Below are 14,512 nucleotides of genomic sequence, written 5' to 3' on the forward strand. Positions count from 1 at the left end.
TCCTATTTGCAGGTCTTGCCTTACCAAGTTAGGCCATCCGCAAGAGCTACCGAACAATGGCAGCAAGACGGCCCCAATGGCGAATGAGCGCCTCTCCACGCTCTTGGGCCACGGGTCTCCCAACTGAATTGTTTGCGATGGAATAAGTGCCTACCGCTCCCCTATGAAGGACATGGTATGGAGTGAGATGGGACCGGGATCCACTCTGGTTGCCCTATTGGGCCAGCTAGTAGTCTATGTGCTACTGCCCGCGTTGGTGGGAGTGGTCATTTTAGACGGACACGGAAATAATGAATGTGTGTACAAAGGTCGTGTATGAACCCCCCCAAAATGAGGATTGTTGGATTTTGCTGGACACCAACACCAGGCCTTATGGTTATTTGTACTTTTAGTTAATGTGATCTAGTGATAGGCATCAGATACTCAGCAGAGCCTCTTTTCTTCTTGATCGAAGGGGTCCAATTGCCTGATGTGGTATGATAAGATGACCTGCCGTTAGCCCTTGTTTTCTCCGTCCCGGGTTCTATGATGGTGTTTTTCGAGTACTAAATGTACCAAGATCCTTTATCGCGTCTCAAACAGCCCGAGCTAGACTACGAAGCGTGATACTTTTTTCTTTGGGTTATTTCCTATCGGTCGACCTATTTCTTCTGTGCGCGTCTACTACCACGCTTGGTCTTAGCCACTCGCGCCGCTACGGACTCGGCTTCCTTCTCCTCAGCCTCTCCACTGTCACTACCACCGCTTCCGGGCGAGTCAGGCACGTCGTCCTTTGCAGCATCTCCAAGTTCATCTTCACTTTCATCTTCGTTCTGGTCCTCCTCCTTGACCCCCTTCTCGGTACCTAGTTCCGGCGATGCACCGTCATCCTCATCCCCGCGACTGACCTTCATCCACTCTCCATACCCTCCCTCTTCTCCTCTCTCCTCTTTCACCCTCATCTCCTGCATCATCTGTCCCACACCCTGCTCGACCTTCTCCACTCCATTCCACGCCCCACAACTACCACATCTCCATCGCCCGATTTCCTCTAGCGACCTGATACCCGGTGGTGCCTGGCCGTTTACAAGCCGGCAATTACCGCATATCAGGGCGAGACGGTTCTTGGCGAGGGTTTCGTCCTCGCCGAGCATGACGTCGAGGATGCGGTCGTACCATCTGTGTTGTTGGTCTGGAGCGTACGCGGAGGAGGAGGGTGGTGGGGGTAAGGAGAAGGCGTTGGGAGCGAAGCCGGGTTCGTCTGGAGAGAGATCGTAGGACGTTGAGGTGGATAGAGGGGATCTGGCGGTCATACTGGGTGGTGGTGAGTTGGCATTAGGTATTTGTCGGGCTGGGGTGGATGGCCTTGAACCCGCTTGCGGACTACGCCCCGGAATGTTCGCTGTAGGTGGAGGTGATAGGCCTGTCCTTTGCTGTGGTGGTTCAAGCGGCTTCGGAGTGGCCACTTTCCTTTTCGTACCTTGTTTTGCCCCCGATTGTGCTCTAGGCATACTGCCTCCATACTTGTTCAACAACTCTTGCGTAGTATCATACCTTGTTGCCTTCTTCAGCTGCGCGATCTTCTGATCCCTCTCCGCCACCAGTCTATCGAGATGTCCCTGCCGCCTCGCTATCTGCCAATCAAAGTATAGCGCTAGGATCCTTCTCACGCCATACACGACGATTGGTGTGCCTGCCAGACCAATATAATGTGGTAGGCTCCATTGTTGTGGGCCGAGGACAAGAACAATGAGGGCCGTGTAGACGAGATAGACGAGAGTGCTCCACAAGGTCCAGAATGCCTTGGCGCGATGGGCACGTGTGCGGGTTTTGTCGAGGGAGACTGAGGAGGAGGTGATCTGCGTAGATAGCCTAGAGAGGGCTTTCTCGAAGGAGGCGGGGGACGAGTCGTCCCGCGCGAAGGGCCACAGTGAAGGCATACTGATTACCTCTCTGTCGGAGTAGCAATATTACAGATGCTATTTGGCATGCTTTGCCCAGTTCCAGAGTATCGACTGTGTGCCCTAGGCTGCACAATGAAGAGATATTCGCAACGCGATGAGCTATCAGAGAGGCGTATGCCAAAGTAACACACTTCTGTCTCGAGCTCGTGTCTCGATCTCGTGTCTCGATCTCATCTCGGGTGATACCTCACTGTGGTATACTGTAGTATAGTAGCTAATCAAGACATTAGTTAGGTGGTACAGGGAAGATTCTGCCAAGCTTTCGTAGTTCGGCAATCAACAGCACAATCTCTTGGGGCCAGCTGCGGTCTCTTCAACAAAGTCTGCTGTATTGGATGTGATCTAAAACAGCACACAGAGATTTTGCCGTAATGGCGCTTTGGAGGGTCGGATAGCAGATGGGGACGCTCACCAACGCTCACCAGAAATAACTTGACAGATTTCTGCACGACATTACCCAGCATGTGGCTCACAGATATGCAAAGTTCGTCAACCAATCCGGGGAAATGCGCCAGAATAGCTACTGCAAAGATGCCCGCTTTGCGATGGCGAATATGCTGACGGGTCTGTTCTACAGAGATTGGGGTGGCCTTCTGCTCGGGCGGTACGTCGTGAGAACTTCAGCCAATTGAAATATGATGCTCATCACAATCAGGGGGCCTCTTCTTGACTGGCGGGGTGATCATGTTCTTTGACCGTGCAATGTGAGCTGCATTATTTCAAAGCTTGGGAAGAAACGTGACACTGACAGGGTTCAGGCTGGCTATGGGCAATGTCTGTCTCTCTAGTCTCTCCGTTCATAGATTCTGTCCAACACCCTGCTTATCTCTGCGCCCTTCAGATTCTCTTCCTCATTGGCCTCACCCTCATCATCGGAGTGCAAAAGACGTTTGTTTTTTTCTCCCGGCGCCAGAAGTGGAAAGGGACAGCTGCATTTGCCGCCGGCATAATCTTGATATTGCTCAGATGGCCTCTCACTGGGTTCTTGGTGGAACTCTATGGTATCTTTGTCTTGTTTGGGGACTTTTTCGCGACCATCGGGTCTTTTGCAGGAAATATACCTGTGGTCGGTCCGTACATACAGATGGGACTCGAGAAGATATCGGGCGGAAGAAGGAATGCAGAATTACCTGTATAAGATGCCAGTGACGCCAAGGAACAGAGAATGCATTTCACGGCGCCAGGGAGCTTGATAGGCAGAGTGATTGCAGGAGCTGTTGTGTGATCCTCTGAGAAATGTACACCACTACCGCTTTACCATACAGTTTCCACATGAAGCAACGGAGCACTATGACCTGGCGCCGATGCGTCTTCGGTCAGAAAGGGGAATGGCCTCCGATGCCATGTTGCCCAGAATCTCAGCGCCTCCCCTTCGCTGCGGAACTTTATGCCAAAGATCTGCAATCCCATGTTTCCAGGTGGTACACTGCCTTCTTCAGATATTGACGCTGGCGTTTCATGACTAGGAAGGTCATGCCAAGATGTACCCGCAGGATAAGGTGACATAATATCCCATGCTCTGTTCCGTGCTATCCCATCCTCTTTAAGAAATCTAGCAAATGCAGCCTGCCCGAGATGTCCGCCGTCTATCCGAACAAGAACTGTCCAGCTTCGAAGTTGGTCATACTCCGCCCACCGGGCGTGACGCTGGATTGATTGCATGATCGAAGGAGGGAAGTACGGCAGAAGTGCAGTGACGCCAAAGCTCTGTCTAGGCTGTAATAGGCAATATTCGAGCATGCGCTTCCAGACATCCTCGCCACTTTCTGGATCAATGTATCCAGGAGGCGGTGTCAGTCCTCTGCCCCAGATCAACGCGGCCTGGAGTGGATGAGTTGGCAAGTTCTTTACTGCATTCTCGTGATACCATCGTAGACGGGATTGGTAGGTTGCCGCCAGAAAAGGTGTTCGGAATACCACGATCCAGTACGGAAGTCTATCGAGTGTCGTGGGATGTCGACCTGGAATCGTGGCTTCGGAGTAGTAGTCAGCTTCTAGTGCTCTCATGTGAAGGAAGTAAGAAACGGACATCCCATGGCCCCTGAATCCGTCCGATTCTTCTCTGGCAAGAGTCTAATGAAGTCGGCCCTGGTGAGACTCGTAGATGCGGCGGGGACAATCAAAATTGTGCGACATGGTTTCTCAGCGCGAGCACGAGAAACTACCCTTATCTGCCCCCTCTTGTCGATTTCCACACCTCGACCAACGGACATCTCTGGAGAAGATATGGGTGAGGCTGTTGCGCCCTGTGGTTGAGCAACATTATCTTTGTGCTGTGATTCTTCCTCCAACCATGAAGTATCCTGAGGGGGAGTCTGCTCTTCTGGGTTCCCGGTGGACAAATATCGATGCTTGCGCAGATTCGAGCTTGCAAACTTGCTGATAGCAGGCCATAGCTCATTACTGAGCAGGACGCGTCTACTCTGCACTATCCATCGCATGGGAATTGCGGAGGCCAGGCATGGTAATGGCAGAGCTGCTTCTCCTAAGATTTGGATCTGAGAGGCACTTGGACTGCCACTGCCGACTCCACCAGTGCCAAGGCTGGGCATAATCTGGGGCTCAAGCAAGTGCACTGGCAGGCTGCTTGAAACACAAGCACCAGAAACAACTTACATCCATAGCAAAAGCATTTCCCCCCAACAAGATCACTTTCATAAACTTGACCACTATCAGTCACCATGCAGGCATGTCAGCAAGGACAAAGTTTACTGTTCGGCCACTCTCCAGGCCTCCGAGGTCCGATCTTAAAGATGCCTTGCGGGTGAACATATCAGCATCTGCTCTGCTCTCCCTGAAATTACGCCCAGGAGACCTATGTCTGCTGCAACAAGATGCTTCGCCGGAGAGGCCAGCAATTGCATGGCAAGCGGTCGAGAAGATTCAGGACAATGTGATACAAATTTCCAAGATGCTGCAAGACCTGTATGGACTTAAATTAGGCGACAAGATATCTCTTTCAAATACCAATACCGCTGTGCAAGATGCACACGCTGTCAAAGTTAGGGAAGTTGTAGAACTTGAATCTTCACCTCCAATTGGCCCTCTCTCGGACGAAGACAGGGCTCATTGGGCATGGCTGCTATACGATCCTCTGAGCAGAGCCGAGTGTCTGATGTGTGGCTTACACTTCGATTCTGTACAAGCTCGAGGTCAGAAACGCAACTTCATTATATCGAAGATTGACGGAGTTGATTCACACTCAAGCTCTACGATTTGTCGATTTACACCTGCTACCACGGTCTCGATTCTCTCCCGAGCAGACCAACCAGCCAGCGATCGAATGGTGGAGGGGCTGAGAGGTATCAAATTGGATGAAACTCGCATTGGTGGTCTCAGAAGGCAACTAGATCAGATCAATCTCCTTCTGCGTAGATTTGAACCACAATTTCAGAACCTCACACGCCATTACAACTATCAGCCAAGTCAAGGCCTTTTGCTTTATGGTCCTAAAGGAACAGGGAAGAGCCTGGTCATTGACACATTGGCTGACATCCCATGGCGGAGTGTTATCCGGTGGTCAGCTGTCTCGTTAGGAAGAAATGATCTTGCCGAGCAGCTGCTGAATCGGTTTTCGGAATCTTTGCATCAACAGCCCTGCTTGATGATCATTGAGCAGCTCGAAATACTAGCATGCAAGCGAGGTACCATGGAAGACTCTTCATATTCAAGCCTTGTGCCAGCTCTTCGACAAGGGTTGGAACTTATTCGAAAAGCCGCGGTCCTTGTGGTTGCAGAGGTCAGGCATCCAAACAATATCGACGACAGCTTACGAGCCCAAACAAGGTTTGGTATTGAGATAGAACTACCTGTACCCGCTGCAAATGGAAGACTTGAGATCATGCGCTGTATACGAGGCAATGCAGACCAGCCTGATGATGCAATACTCCAAGACGTTGCAGACCGAACGCATGGCTACGTTGGAGCTGATCTATTTGCCCTGTATCAACGCATCCTCGAGACAGCTGCACACCGTACCCTCGCCCTGCAGGAGAATATGGAGCATCAATTGAATAGTCCTCCTCTCGGCAGCTCAACTCACCAAAGTTCCCATCCCTTCCAACCTGACTCACAACCAAATCTCACAATCCTCTCAACCGACATAAATACAGCTTTGTCCTCCACCCGCCCCACCGCCATGCAAGAAGTGTTCCTCGAAACCCCTAATATTCACTGGTCCGACATCGGCGGCCAACAGCACACAAAACAACGCCTCCAACGCGCCGTCACCCGCCCTATCCGCAATCAATCCAGCATGCAACGACTCAACCTCCGCACCAACCGCGGCGTCCTCCTCTACGGACCCCCGGGGTGTTCCAAGACCCTCCTCGCCAAAGCCCTAGCCACGGAATCCGGACTCAACTTCCTCGCCGTCAAAGGCGCCGAACTGGTGAGCACCTATGTCGGCGAAAGCGAGAGAGCGGTGAGAGAGGTATTCCGCAAAGCTCGTGCGGCAAGCCCGAGTATCATCTTTTTCGATGAATTCGACTCTATCGCTTCTGTGCGCTCTGGTGGCGGTAGTTCCAGCCCAACCGGCGGCAGCAACCTCAACATCCTGACCACTCTCTTGAATGAGATGGACGGTTTCGAACAGCTCCGCAACGTCCTCATCGTTGCCGCGACCAATCGCCCTGAGATCCTGGATCCCGCCCTGCTTCGTCCCGGAAGATTGGATAATCTGGTCTATGTGGGTCCGCCGGATGTGCAGGCTCGGAAGGAGATCTTGCGCTTGTGGCTCAAGAAGAGTGATGCGGCGGAGGATGTGGACGTGGATTTGTTGGCGGAGATGACAGAGGGGTACAGTGGTGCGGAGATGGTGAGTATTTGTGAGACGGCGGGCGGGTTTGCGATGGATGATGAGGAAGTGGAGCAGGGGTCGGGTGAAGGAGAGGAGGAGGGTGGTGATGGTGGTGGTGGCGTGAAGATTGGGATGGATCATTTGAGGAGGGCGGTGGGAGAGGTAAGGAGGGGTATTACGGATGAGCTGGTCAGGGGTTACGTGGATTGGGGGACTGGACGTGGAGGGACTTGATTTACCAGGATAAAATCAATGGATCCTGGATTCGGCGTGCAGAAAAAAAAAGAATAATATTTTCGTTGAACGAATGTCCGGGACTCGGGTCACTCTGCAAACCCGGTCCCCCTGCGGCAAGAGTGCCGTTCTAACCATCATCAGCAAAGATGTCATCCACCTAAAATGCCTACCTCCGAGAGGAGACTGAAAGGTGAAAGAATAAAGTATGTGCCAAAATTCAACCGCGGTTCGCCATCGAAGAAGAACCCACAAGCTCATGCAAGCCGCTGATCCTCCTCGCCTTCTCATACGCACCAGGGCTCTGACTGGGCTTTCGACTCTTCGACGGCAACCGCGGCGGCAACCCCTGGCCCGGTCTCTCCTGCTTCTTCAATTTCTTCTCCTTCTCCTTCTCTGGACTCTTCCTCCCGCCCTTGGCTCTGTTCTTCTCCGAACCCGAGCTCGAACTCGGTGGGAACAACACTCGGTTGGGCGGGGGAATAATACCCTTCTCCTTGGCCCCACCAGCGGGGAATCTCTTCGCTGGTCTCAACGTGCTGTTCACTGCGACAGTGGTGGCGGCGGCGGCTTCCTGTGCACGCGCTTTTTCGAGTTCGGCTTTGCGCTTTTGTTTCTGTTGTTCTTCTTTGGCTTTCTTTTGCTGTTGGCGGCGACGGTGGAAGTCTTCAAGGAAGAGAGTGTCTAGTTCTGGGTGGGTGATCGAGGCGGCTGCTGGTTTCTCTGGCTTTGCGTTTTCTTTGTCGGATTCGGTGGTGGATGGATTGGTGGTGGGTTCGGTGGAGGAGGTGGTCCCGGGGGCTTTTAAGGTGGATTGGATGAGGTGTTTACGGACGGGGCTGACATCGTTGACGGCGGAGTGCTCAGGGATGGCCATGTTTTCAAGGGGCCAGTTTTTGGAGCTGGCGGGCTCGAGGGCCGAGCGGTATGGGTTGTACTTTGAGAAGGGACGGGGAAGGTAGACGGGTGTGGCGGAGGGGTAGGTGATGACGGGGGTGGTGCTTGGAGCTGAGATGGGGGAGACGTTGCGGGAGCTGAGTTGGGAGTCTGATAGCAGGCGCTCTGAGATGGGTGTTGTTGGGTTCTGCAGGGGTGAGACGGTTTGTGAACGTCCTGCTGCCTGGTCCTCTCGCTTGGCGTCTATCTCGATGAGGAAGGACATGGGTAGTTGGGAACGGGAAGGGAGAGTGGCGGAGCTGTGGAGGGGTGAGATGTCATGTCTCGATGGTTCTTGGAGGGTACGTCTGACGGGCTGTACTGGTGTTGGTAGAGGTCTTGTACGGCGGGGCGATACTCTCACCTCTGTACCAGCTCCTGGCACCGGCGGAGGAGTCTTGGGGGAATAAATCCGTGGCGAGTATGTTCGCTCCGGAGAGATGGGGATGGTATCTGATCTGCTGATCAATGGAGCTACGGAGGACGTTGAGTCAAGGCTTTCGTTACGCTTTGAACCGTGCTTCCGCTTCGACTGACCGTTCAAGGACCTCATTGCGGGGTGCATATCGATGCGAAGACCTTTCTTGTCTGATAATGACCTGTCCTCGTCGACGTGGAGAAACGTCTGCTTGGTTTCGGGCGATGCCACACATTTCTCTGTCAAAGTCTTTCCGTCGTCCACATCCAGAAAGGTATGCTTAACATTGGTCGATGGCGGATCAGTTTCGCTCTTCCGCCTCCGGCGCCAAGCCAGACCCGGGCAGAAGCGATATAGACAGAAAATCATGACGCCGAGTATGAGCGCTGAGAATACAGCGACCAGTGCAATTTGCGACTTCGCCAGGCGTGGAGATGCTGATCTGGTCTGCAAATTCGCTGATGCCTCAGATTGTCTTTGATAAAGAAGGAAAACCGAGGGCATGTTGGCATCGACATGGGTTTGACCGGCAATTAATTGATAGTGCTGCAGGAGTAGAAGCGGGGTGCTTGCAAGGCGCGGATTCTGCGGAGCTTGTGGTAGCGTTGTACTCTGTACAAGGGTTTTTTTGTGACAGCGGTGCTGAGGCACTCCCACGTTCCGAACGTCTTGGGTTTCACGGTAACATGGGGGCTGTTAGTTAGCTCTAGAAATAGACGACTGCCCCCAAGGTAACTAGCATCAGGCGAAGCAACAGTGGCGTAGAATAATAGACGGCCCACTGACGCAGGGTCTTGGACAATGTTGGATCCAGGACTTTGTCTCTGGGCCTTGTCGACAGATGGATGGTAAATTCGGCTGCAGGATTGAGTTCGTATTTGGGACTTTCAGTTCAAGCCGTTACTTGCCTCGCTGCAAGTGAAATAAATTGACCGGAATGGGTAACATTACCGGATAAGGAACGGATAATCATGAATCAATGAGGTAAGTAGATAATCTTCACTGGTGATGTATTCACAGAATCCATATCTGCGAAATTTCTTCAGGCACTCGGATCAGCGAAGGAGGGACCCAAAGCTGGAACAACAAACGGGTGAAGAGCGTGCACTTATAGGTCCCATATTAAGCAGAGAAGCACAGCCTGGACGGCGCAGAAAGCAAGCAGACTGACCTCATGGAATCAACATGTGAATTTGCGTCACCATCGCCGCATGCCTCGATATTGCTATAGTTGGTGTTGCATGCGACGCTGGGGCAGCTATGGTTTCAGGACAAGTTCGCCAGCTTACCCAATAATGGTAGATTGAAATACACGGGAGAGGTGACACATTTGGCTAGTTGCCTGCTCATCCGATACACTGCAGGTTCGGAAGAGCAAGTCCTTGTGTAGTGTGCGATTAGTTATCCACAAGTGAGGTGGCCTAACTGTCAGTTACATAATGCATCAGGGAGCAAACCAGTGTCCTGCGCGGAGGTGGCATTGGAGAAGTAGGCTGAGAAGGCCTTGAAGATGCAAATACTCCTTTTTTCCTCTGACATGCTTTGCACAAGAGGTTCAGCTCAAAGAGCTACCAGCAGCGATATCTATCTCTAACTTGGTTAACTGGTGGTAACATGGTGGTAACATGGTGGTAACACGGTGGAAGGGATGTTCTAGGGGCCGGAGCACTCTGCCGGGCTTGGCGATCGAGGTGGAGCCAACAGTTGAACCTTAACCCCGCAATGTCTCGTCTTCACCTCTGCACGAGGCTTGGAGCTCTGGGAGGCTCTACAGGTGCCGTTTGAGCTCCAAGGCAGGTGAGCTCCAAGTCGCATTTGCTTCGAATGAGTGTCTGCTTGCATTAGCCCAAAGCAACTGCCTGAGCCTGGTCGAAGACGCAAACAATGCCAATACAGCATACCATTCGCACTACTCTCCGCACATGGCATCCTCCGCGCGTTGCTTCATTCTCTGAATCGACCTCGGGCCTTTCCAGGGCTCATATAACACGCCCACTAACCAGCACCAACCACCAACACTTCAAAACGCTTGCGCTGGCAATGAGCAGCGGAGAAGAGGAGCAAAAGCCAGCCTCTCTTTCTGTTATGGCGCAGGCCTACGATCTCAACAAACCTACGTTCGATATTCCTCTCGACAACAAAGGGACCATTCTCAAATGCAACCTGGTCATTTCCTCCGCCGTCAAGAACCCTTCCTCCCTAATCACCGGCCTCTCAGAGCTCCTTCGGCGCCCTGCCGACGCAACGAACGACCTGCAAACCCTAAGCACATCAGCGCCATACTGGACTCTAGAATCCACCAACGACTCCATCATCCGCGTCTTCGCCTTCGAGGCAGAAGAACAAGCTCGTCTCTTTCGGGACAGAATCAGCGCCGTCAGCGACGAAATGGATCATCATGCGCGCATGAGCGTGGATAGCGCAGCAGACTCTTCGAATCCTGAAGGCAAGGTAACGAGAATGACCGTGACGTGCACGACACATCGGCCACCGGGGCTGAGTATGCGGGATATACGGCTTGCAAGGAAGATTAATGAGATTGCAGAAGGTCTCGGGTGAAAGATTAAAAGATTGATGTGTCATCCGAAGGAACAAGATCCTACACCGGACTTGCACTTCGCCTTATGGGAAGCCTTCTCATCGGGATATCCACAGTCGAGGATCACGTCAGACGAGGCGAGGTCGTCTTCTCCTGAGTTTCAAAAGCTCTCCCATGATGCCTTACACAAACAGCAAACCCCCAGTCGAAAATTTTGCTATTACCAATTTAGCCTCCGACGACAGATGTTGCTGATGACCAGAGGGCAGATTACTGTTCTAGAATGAGGACAGAGGCAAGGAGTTGATGTAGATGTTAAGGTAAGATGTCTTGGTCCCTGAAAAATGCCTTGCACACTTCTTTACCAAGTACGTCAATATTCATCCGTCCAGCAGATGGACCAGATCAATCGTACAGACCGCCGTGGGACGTGGAGCTGCTCGGGTAGATGTTATTGTTGAGAAATTGAGATAGTAAAGGCATAATAATTCACGGCCGCCTAAAGGACAACGCCAGAGCTCGAGAGAAGCAGAGTGTTAAGGATATTGTATGTCGCTCATTACGCTAAAATTACCTACCACCGAGGGCCACTGTGAAAGTCTATACTGCTCTATCATGTATCGCGTCTCCCGAACATATGTACAATAGTGATCCAGTGTTTCGTTATGCACCTTCGAACGGCACTCTACTCTATCGCAAACCGCTCCAATCGTGCCAATTCGCTCAAGTCACCTTCTTAGCTTGCGCCTTTCTCGCCGCTCTCCTCTTTTCCGCCGCGGCACTACCACTCTCAGTACCGCACGCAAGATCCCACCACCTGAAACTGCTTGAATAATTACCAATGAACTTCTCGTGATGAACATCGTGATGATCCGCACCAGCCCAGAAGGGCAGGATATGGTGCAACGACCAGGGAAACTCGTATCCGGAATGCGCATCGATGGCTTGGAATAAACGCAGCACAATCCACAGATACATTGTTAAAATATGCAGATCATGGGTGATTGCGCACCAGATGATGGGACAGACGACGGTGCCGAATCCGAGAAGAAGCACTTCGATTGGACTTGCGTATTCTGCGGCTAGACCGAACGGTGCGGAATACTGGTGATGAATCTTGTGAATCATCTTGTAAAGTTTGGGGGTGTGGAGAGCACGGTGAGACCAGTAGTGCCATGTATCTTCCATAACGAAGAAGATGGCGATCTGGTAGGCCATGGTGAGGATGGAAGGGAAAGGAACGGTGGTTGAGAGACCGCAATATTGAGCTAGAGGATGAAAGAGCCAGATTTGGGGCAGCTCAACGGTGAAATGGGAGAGCAGGACTAATTTGGCGCAGTTCCACTGTTCGGCTGCAGTGGGGATCTTTTGCTACACAGACGAAAAATGGTGGTTAGCATCTTGCTTGCTTGCTTGCTTCGCAATAAGATAGAATGTCAGCGCAACTCACATTTTGGATTTTGTATTTGTTCAGCCCGGGAAGTCGATCGGCTATCATCCAAGGCAAGGAGCGCCCGAAGTAAACCATTTCATGCATTACAAAGGACATGATGCCAGTGGCGAGGACATCGTTCTGCATGTAGGCGTACCAGGCGGCCCACATCCGCTCCGCAACGTTGAGGTGAACATTGTACTTTGAAATCTCGTCGAATTGGCCCCAGTAAGTGTGTGGCTGAGGCGAGAAGAGCCCCGTCGTCACCGTGGAATTCCTGTTGGGAAAACTGTTAGAATGTATATCACACGCATGCAGACAGCGGCATACATCTTGGAAGCTCCACCTTGTGTCTGAAGCTGTGCTTTGATCCACAAGGCAGTGAATTGGAGTAAAAGTGAAAACAAAGGCTGTGGATGTAAAGACGGATATCCGGAAAGTTGCCCAAGGGGGAAGGTCAGGAACAAGCCAACCAAAAAAAAGGGTTTGTGCCTTGTGATTGGTGGAGAGTTTAGGTACCGTAGTGGCGTGAGCTCCCTAGATCTTTGGTGCCGGGTGTCGGGAAGTCAGTCATGCCACGTATTTAAGCTTTGTGGTATCGCCACCCACCCGAAACTGTGTTGGGGTCTTTATATGCTGAGATCACAATTATGGCGAGTATATTCAATACGACTTAGTACCATACTTTATCACGTTTCAAACCCATAGTTAAGTGCGCCTAGTCTGTCACCTAGGATTTGCAAACTGATACGCCATAATCGTTCACCCATCTCGCGGTCCTGGCCTTTGCTGTTGGGCTGCCCGATCTTTTTGTCAGGTACGATATATTGTCCATGAATGCCTGATCCTTCGTATAAATCCTTCCCTGTTACCGCGAAGACCCCGGACCTACATCCCGTCTTAATAGGGTCCACAAACGCAGGCCAAAATACATTGGCTAGAACCTTGCCTATCCATCCATATGCAATCTCCAATTGAAAGGGTTGAGCCGTACGGACAGCGCCGGGATGCGTAGCATTGACCAGCACGGGGCGTGGCATGTTTGTAGCTGGGTCGTAAGATGGTGATCCTAGCTTGCCTTCGTCGAGCCGTCTGGCTAGCTCCCGAACGATCAATATTTGTGCAAGTTTTGAACGACCATACAGATAAGTTGGCCCAATATTCTCGGTAAGCTCCTTCTCGGACTCAAATTTCGTGGATTTGGGGACCCAGCGATGCATCTCCGAAGACATCATCATAATTCGAGCGGATGTCTTGGTCGAGGCAGCAGTAGCTTGTAATGTTGGAAGTAACATTAATGCTAGATGAAGCTGGGATAGCATGTTGACCTGGAAATGGCTGTCCAGACCCTCCTTGGTGAGCTCGAACCCATTGATGCCAATGCCAGCGTTGAGTACGAGCTGAGGTGCACGACTATCAGCGAAGATCGCCCGTAAATGTCCATAGCACGTACTGCATCAATCCTTTTCTCCTCTTCCCTTAGCTTCCTAGCCACTTGGTCGACCTGCCGCAGATCCTTCAGATCGCATTTTTGCCAGATGACTCTACTTGTATCGCCCCAGGAATTCAGCTGCCCGATTGCCTTCCTTGCATTTTCTTCCTTGTTTGAAAGAGTGATGATTTTAGCTGCATTATGCTTGAGCAGATGACAGATAATAGCGAAGCCTAGTCCTGAGCTTCCTCCTGTAACGACAAAGACCTACATTAGTCATGAGCATGAAGTCCTTTAAGTAGTGCACGGTTGGACGAGACCTGATTCTGCAGATCTGGTATATCCTTGTCTGGGTCAAAAGTTGCTTCCCGCATTACATACATATTGAACCGTAGCTTGCGATATCAAGAGAAGCTCTTGCTCGACTCACAAAGGAGGGTGGAGTAGGGACACGTAGCCTATCGACGACAGAGCACACCCAAACCTAGGGAAAGGAAGTGAAACAATGCAGAAAGCTTCGAAGATAACGACCTCCACAGCCTCTCAGAGAAAAGAATGAAGCACGATATGGAGATGAGCTATTGGAAGAAGACGGAATGAGTACGGCGCGTGTGTTGATGGTTGGCCAAAGTCCGGCAATAACCAGTAGTACCTGGCAACGACCGTTGCAATGACTTCATCCAGCATGCCCCTTATCAAATACCTGACAAGCAAGTTCATTGGAGAAGAGTAAGCCAATGGCGCACTTCATAGTGGTAGCTGCATGCAAGTTCAGTCCCA

At 51.6% G+C, this 14,512-nt stretch overlaps 6 protein-coding genes across 6 annotated transcripts; 2 read left to right on the forward strand and 4 right to left on the reverse strand.

The window, feature by feature from the left end:
- Positions 1-641: 641 nt before the first annotated feature.
- On the reverse strand, positions 642-1,919 carry EPUS_02300 (uncharacterized protein; the record flags this gene model as incomplete). Its single annotated transcript, XM_007787783.1, has 1 exon — positions 642-1,919. The coding sequence occupies one exon, from the start codon at positions 1,917-1,919 to the stop codon at positions 642-644; it is 1,278 nt and encodes a 425-aa protein (XP_007785973.1).
- A 1,278-nt stretch (positions 1,920-3,197) lies between these two features.
- On the reverse strand, positions 3,198-4,495 carry EPUS_02301 (uncharacterized protein; the record flags this gene model as incomplete). Its single annotated transcript, XM_007787784.1, has 2 exons — positions 3,198-3,916; positions 3,973-4,495. 2 exons carry the CDS (start codon positions 4,493-4,495, stop codon positions 3,198-3,200), a joined length of 1,242 nt encoding a protein of 413 aa, XP_007785974.1.
- A 137-nt stretch (positions 4,496-4,632) lies between these two features.
- EPUS_02302 (uncharacterized protein) lies at positions 4,633-6,975 on the forward strand (the record flags this gene model as incomplete). The annotated part of the gene is made up of 1 exon (XM_007787785.1): positions 4,633-6,975. The coding sequence occupies one exon, from the start codon at positions 4,633-4,635 to the stop codon at positions 6,973-6,975; it is 2,343 nt and encodes a 780-aa protein (XP_007785975.1).
- Positions 6,976-7,195: 220 nt separating this feature from the next.
- EPUS_02303 (uncharacterized protein) lies at positions 7,196-8,833 on the reverse strand (the record flags this gene model as incomplete). Its single annotated transcript, XM_007787786.1, has 1 exon — positions 7,196-8,833. One exon carries the CDS (start codon positions 8,831-8,833, stop codon positions 7,196-7,198), a length of 1,638 nt encoding a protein of 545 aa, XP_007785976.1.
- Positions 8,834-10,213: 1,380 nt separating this feature from the next.
- EPUS_02304 (uncharacterized protein) lies at positions 10,214-10,888 on the forward strand (the record flags this gene model as incomplete). Its single annotated transcript, XM_007787787.1, has 1 exon — positions 10,214-10,888. One exon carries the CDS (start codon positions 10,214-10,216, stop codon positions 10,886-10,888), a length of 675 nt encoding a protein of 224 aa, XP_007785977.1.
- Positions 10,889-11,591: 703 nt separating this feature from the next.
- On the reverse strand, positions 11,592-14,115 carry EPUS_02305 (uncharacterized protein; the record flags this gene model as incomplete). Its single annotated transcript, XM_007787788.1, has 5 exons — positions 11,592-12,239; positions 12,319-12,577; positions 12,994-13,700; positions 13,754-13,999; positions 14,053-14,115. 5 exons carry the CDS (start codon positions 14,113-14,115, stop codon positions 11,592-11,594), a joined length of 1,923 nt encoding a protein of 640 aa, XP_007785978.1.
- Between the last annotated feature and the right edge of the window lie 397 nt (positions 14,116-14,512).

The sequence above is a fragment of the Endocarpon pusillum genome (assembly GCF_000464535.1).
Source record: "Endocarpon pusillum Z07020 unplaced genomic scaffold C698727, whole genome shotgun sequence".
Taxonomy (NCBI): domain Eukaryota; kingdom Fungi; phylum Ascomycota; class Eurotiomycetes; order Verrucariales; family Verrucariaceae; genus Endocarpon; species Endocarpon pusillum.